This window comes from Elephantulus edwardii, unplaced genomic scaffold (assembly GCF_000299155.1).
Source record: "Elephantulus edwardii isolate Elephantulus edwardi_28Jun2011 unplaced genomic scaffold, EleEdw1.0 scaffold00002, whole genome shotgun sequence".
In the NCBI taxonomy this organism is placed as follows: domain Eukaryota; kingdom Metazoa; phylum Chordata; class Mammalia; order Macroscelidea; family Macroscelididae; genus Elephantulus; species Elephantulus edwardii.
The window spans coordinates 8061476-8067112 of record NW_006399752.1 but is presented as its reverse complement, the minus strand read 5'-3'; the positions used below and the strand labels follow the sequence as shown (position 1 = coordinate 8067112).

At 36.6% G+C, this 5637-nt stretch overlaps 1 protein-coding gene across 3 annotated transcripts in view; it reads left to right on the top strand.

The window, feature by feature from the left end:
• HSF2 (heat shock transcription factor 2) overlaps positions 1-5637 on the top strand; it is a 53763-nt gene that overhangs the window by 26800 nt on the left and 21326 nt on the right. For all 3 annotated transcript variants that reach the window (XM_006878988.1, XM_006878987.1, XM_006878986.1), the window contains exons 2-4: positions 3055-3163; positions 3327-3454; positions 4289-4413. In XM_006878988.1, the coding sequence (XP_006879050.1) occupies positions 3055-3163; positions 3327-3454; positions 4289-4413 (362 nt within the window). The remainder of the gene's footprint in view (positions 1-3054; positions 3164-3326; positions 3455-4288; positions 4414-5637) is intronic.

Sequence of the window (5637 nt, the reverse complement as noted above, 5' to 3'; positions counted from 1 at the left end):
ATGAGTCTGGGAGTGTTCCATCTTGTTCTATTTTTTGAAATAGTTTATATAGAATTGGTGACAGTTCTTCTCTGAATGTTTGATAAAATTCGCTTATAAATCCATCTGGTCCAGGACTTTATTTGGTTGGAAGCTGTTGTATTACCTTTTCAATTTCTTCTTTTGTAATGGGTCTGTTAAGATGTTCAATTTTGGTTTGTGTCAGTTTAGGTACAACTTAGTCTTTAAACTCCTATCATTGCTGCTCGGTACTTTGGAGAGGAACCTGACAGCAGACTTTCTCAGTGTACTATATCTTTTTGATTTGTTGACTGCTGACATCAAGGGTTTGATTGTGGGTCTAAGTAAGATGAAATTATTGGCAATTTCAATTTTTTTCCTCCATCTATCATGATGTTGCTTATTAGCCCATTGGTGAATATTTTATTGGTGTTGTGATGTCATCCATATTGAAGGCTGTGGGTTTTTTACCTTCCGCAGCAATCATTTCAAGTTCTCACTTTCAGCAAGCAAAGTTGTGTCATCTTCATAACCCAGCTTGTTGATAAGTCTTCCTGCAGTCCTGCTGCCACATTCTTTATAGTATCCAGCTTCTTAAATAATTTGCTTGGCATACAGATTGAAGAGGGTATGGAGAAAGGGAATCTAATTCTTACACACACCTTGGTTAATTTTAAACCATGTAGTGTTGATTTCACTAGCCTCTTGATATAGGTGTAGGTTTCACCTGATCCCAGTTAAGTATTATGGGATTACTATTTCTCACAATATTAGCCATAATTTCTTATGATCCACATAGTCAAATGCCTTTTTGAATAGTCATAAAAGCAAAAAGAGGCATTCTTTTTGTATTCTCTGCTTTCAGCCAGGATCCATCTGACATCAGCAGTGATAACCTTGGTGGTAGAAGGATCATCCATGGTGGACAGGTTTTAGTAGAGCTCAAAGATTAAGTCAGACTAGGAAGTAGGATTGGCCATCCACTTCTTAAATAGCAAGTCTCTGAATAATCTGTGAACAGTAGAAGAACATATTTAGATATAGTATTAATTTCTCCAAATTTTTGAGGAGCAGTGATGCCAGTTTGATGACTAAGATGCTTCTGATTTGGGCCATTGCCTTTTCAGTAACTTGGCTATACATCAGACAGCTGGACAGTATATAAGGATAGCAGAAGAAGAATTGCCACTTTTAATCTGTTGTGTTGGAGAAGAGCTGTCTATATCCATATCCCATGGACAGCCAAAAGAACAAACATAATGTCTTAGAGAAAGTGTAGCCACAGTACACCTCAGACTCATAATTAATGAAACTTCTTTTCACACGCTTTGGGTATGTTATTAGGAAAGGTTATTCCTTAGAAAGGGACATTATGGTTGGAAAAGTGGAAGGTTGGCAAAAGAGCAAGATCCTCAACCAGATGGATTGACACAGTGACTGCACTAGTAGGCTCAAGTATGTCAGAGATGATGAGGATGGTACAGGATAGGGCAGAGTTCAGATTTCTTATCTATGAGTTGTACTCAACAGCACCTAACAACAATATATTTCAAGGGTGCCCTGATGGCCTGGTAGAAAGTAATTGTGTTGCTAAGGCAAGGATTCTGAAGCTTCTTCTGACATACTTTGGACATGTTGCAAGGCAGGATCAGTCCTTGGAGATGGTCATCATGCTTGAGAGGGTTGAGGGACGGTCTAGGAGAGGAAGGCCCTTGAAGAGATGAATTGATTCAGTCTCTGGGGTAATGGGGATAGGTATGTTGGAGACAATAAGATTGGCAAGGGATAGAGCAGGGTTCAGCGCTTTTGTACATAGGGTCGCTATGAGTTGCAGACAACTCGATGGCACATAACAACAACAGCCTGAACGCGTGCAGTTAAAATCCGGCAGCTTTTCCATTGGAGAAAGATGTGCAGTCTCCTCCTGTGTGATTTCCTGCCTCTGAAAACCCACTCATCAGCTAGCTATGCTTTGGTTCTGACTCTATGATACATACCAACATTATTTTTCTACTCTTAATGTACTATTTAATTTTAGTTTCAGATGTTTTTCAGATTGTATAAAGGGAAATACTAGTGACTGCACATTTTAGTAGCCAGCTATGTTCCAGAATATTTGTAGTTTTTTAGTTGATTATACAAAAATAATGGTTACCCATGGTGGCAGGCCCTCAGGCCTGGTTTTAATTGTTTCTGTTTTGTTTTGTTTGTCATTCTAAGTGGTATAGCACTGGTCTGTCCATTTGTTGTACAGGGGTAACTCATGGTTGCTGCGATGCTAAACACTGTGACGTTAATGTGTCAAATGTAATAATGTTACCCATGGTGGACAGTGTTTGGTGGAGCTCCCTGATTAAAACAAGCTTGGAAGCAGGAGTGACATCTACTTCCGAAAAGCTTACCTCCAGAAACTACGAACCCGGAGAAACGAAGAAAGTTATACAAGTGCTCAGGTCTTTTGTTCATAGGGTCTCAATGAGTCCTCTACAACTCGAAGGCACTGAACAACTACATACAAAAATATGTTGTTGTGTATCATTGAGTCAGAACTGATCCGTAGTTGACCCTCAAGCAGTTTTAATAGGCAGTAAATCGCATAAGAAGAAATTGTCCATTTTCCTTCCACATATCCTCTGATGTATTCGAACCACATGTCTTTAGGGTGCTAGCGCAGCTTCTTAACCATTAGGCACTAGTGCTCCACAAAGCTCTACTTAATGCCTATTACTAAGTATGATTAAATGCACCTCCCTTTCAAAATCTTTTATTTTGGCTGTGTTAAAACATTGTTAATGATTGTTTGACTGCATAATTTTTCCCCTGGTTTACATCAATTATTCTAATACTTGTCTAGCTTTTGGTCTGAAGCATACTCCTAAATTTTTGAAGTTGACCAAAAGGTTTAACTGTAGGTTGCCTTTCTGTTTGTTGCCATTAATAGGAATAGACTATTGCTCTTAAGAAATCATGGAGAGACTGCCCAGGACAGTTTTACTTCATAACACCATTTGTCAGAGTGCCTTAACTAATTGAAATTTTGTGGTTTTCTTTCAGAATGGTCAGAGTTTTTTGGTTTTGGATGAACAAAGATTTGCAAAAGAAATCCTTCCCAAATACTTTAAGCACAATAACATGGCAAGTTTTGTGAGACAACTGAATATGTGTAAGTATGGACAACAATTTATTTGAAGTTCTGGTGTCAGCCACTGATGAAAGCATTTGTTATTTGTTGTTATTAAGATGATAAAGAAAATACATTTCATATTTGCACCACTAACTTTAAACTTTAGTCTGTTTCACTTGTTTGCATTTTGATGCTTTTTCAGATGGTTTTCGTAAAGTGGTACATATTGACTCTGGAATTATAAAGCAAGAACGAGATGGTCCTGTTGAATTTCAACATCCATACTTCAAACAAGGCCAGGATGATTTGCTGGAGAATATTAAAAGAAAGGTGAATAATTGCTAACATTAATTAAAACATTGCTTTGTATTTAGGGTACTTGCCTAAGACTTTATTTCCTGTTGAAAAATAAATATATAAAAAATATATACTTCTTTTTAGGATGACTCTGAATACCGCATACTCCGTTCCTCCCAGTCCCCGCCCCCACCCCCACCCCACAACCCTCCTACATAGTGCTGTGTACACTTTCAAAAATAAAATGGGGAAGAGGTGTGTGGTTGGCAAAAAAATATAATAATGTATGCATTATTATGTAAAAAATACAGTAATGAAGTTTTAATTATTTTTTATATTTTTCCATGTCCTCAGCTGTACTGGGAATCATTCTTCAAATACTTTTAAGTTCCTGGCACACAATAGACAATAATACACTTTTGAATGAATGCTATATTTTGCTAAGGTAAAATTATTTTACTAAATCCCTAAAAGAGGAGGAAGTAAAAAAGATAGTGGACTGTGAAGCATTTCACTCACTCTATATAAAGTTAATTAAATGTGAAATTTGGTAATAAAAAGACATCAGAGAGTTGGGCAGAATGCTGAAAGGGAAAGCAGGAGAGAGGTCTAAAATGTTCCTGTTTGGACAACTCTCCATGTTTGTGTTTATATATATAGTTAAAATTTGTGTTACTCCAGTAAGTTTTTCTTTCTTCCTCTCACTTTAAACTGTAAAGCTTCTTCTTTTCCAGAACCCTGTCATGGCCTTTTTGAAATTCAGTCTCTTCCTGAATATACTGTAGAGATCTTTTATATAATAAGGGAAGCTTTGGGTATGTCATGATATTTAGTATTTGTTTTATTTTCTAACTATTTTTTTAAAAGGTTTCATCTTCTAAACCAGAAGAAAATAAAATTCGTCAAGAAGACTTAACAAAAATTATGAGTAGTGCTCAGAAAGTTCAAATAAAACAAGAAACTATTGAGTCCAGGCTTTCTGAATTAAAAAGGTAAAGTATTATTTTCAGTTAATCTTATAGTTAGTTCTAGGTGAAGTTGAAAGTTGTCTATTGTTTTAGATCCCTGGGTGGTGTAAAGATTAATGTATTTGGCTGCTAAGCATAAGGTTAAAGGTTCAGATTCAAATCTATACATCTCAGAAAAAAGCCCTGACCATCTGCTTCTGAAAAATCAACCTCTGAAAACCATAAGAAGCATTCTTACTCTGATATACACTCCATGTTAGAATTGACTTTTAACAACTGTTACTCTTGTAGTCCTTTGCTGAAGCCAAGATCAAAGATAGTTTCTCAAAAGGTAATTGGTTTTCATTATTTTGATATGTGGCTATAAAATTATCCCAACATTACATTGTTATGATGTTAGTCAAAAGATTTTATCAAGATGTTATTGTTCTTGTGTACCATCAAGTCAGAACTGACTCATAGCTGACCCTGAAGCGAATTTTCAGAGGCACTAAATCGCATGAGAGTTGATAGTCTCTAGTTTTTCTGTGGAGCAGTTGGAGGATATAAAGCTAGGTACGTCAGAACAATTTGACACACAAATCTTACTGATCAGAGCAGTAGATCTTTAAGTTGGTATAAAAAATGTGACAATTTAATTTCGTAAAATCTTCACATACAAATGAGATTCTTAACTAACCAAACTAATCCCATTGCCATCAAGTAGCTGCCAACTCAGTGACCCTACCGAACAGATTAAAACTGCCAATTGGGTTTCTAAGACTATGACTCTTTAAGGAAACAGCCTACTTCATCCTTTTCCTACAGAGTGACTAATAAATTCAAACACCCAACCCTTTGCTTAACTTAATGACATCATCATCCAGAGCTCCTTTACAATTCATAAATTATAGCAGATGTTATATATGCTACTCATGCTTTCGGCAGAATGTTAAATGATCCAGGATATTAAAAGAAGATGGAAGGAATATACTGAGTCACTGTGTCGAAAGGAATTGGCAGACACAGAAGAATTTCATGAAACATATGAACAAGAGCCTATGGTGATGAAAGAAGAAGTTCAGGCTGCTTTGAAGGAAATGGCAAAAAATAAGGCTCCAGGAATAGGTTGTATGCCAATTGACATATTTCAACTAACAGATGTTGCCCTGGACATGCTCACCAAGTTGTGCCAAGAAATCTGGAGAACAACCACTTGGCCAACTGACTGGAAGACATCTATATTTGTTCCTATCCCAAAGAAAGGTG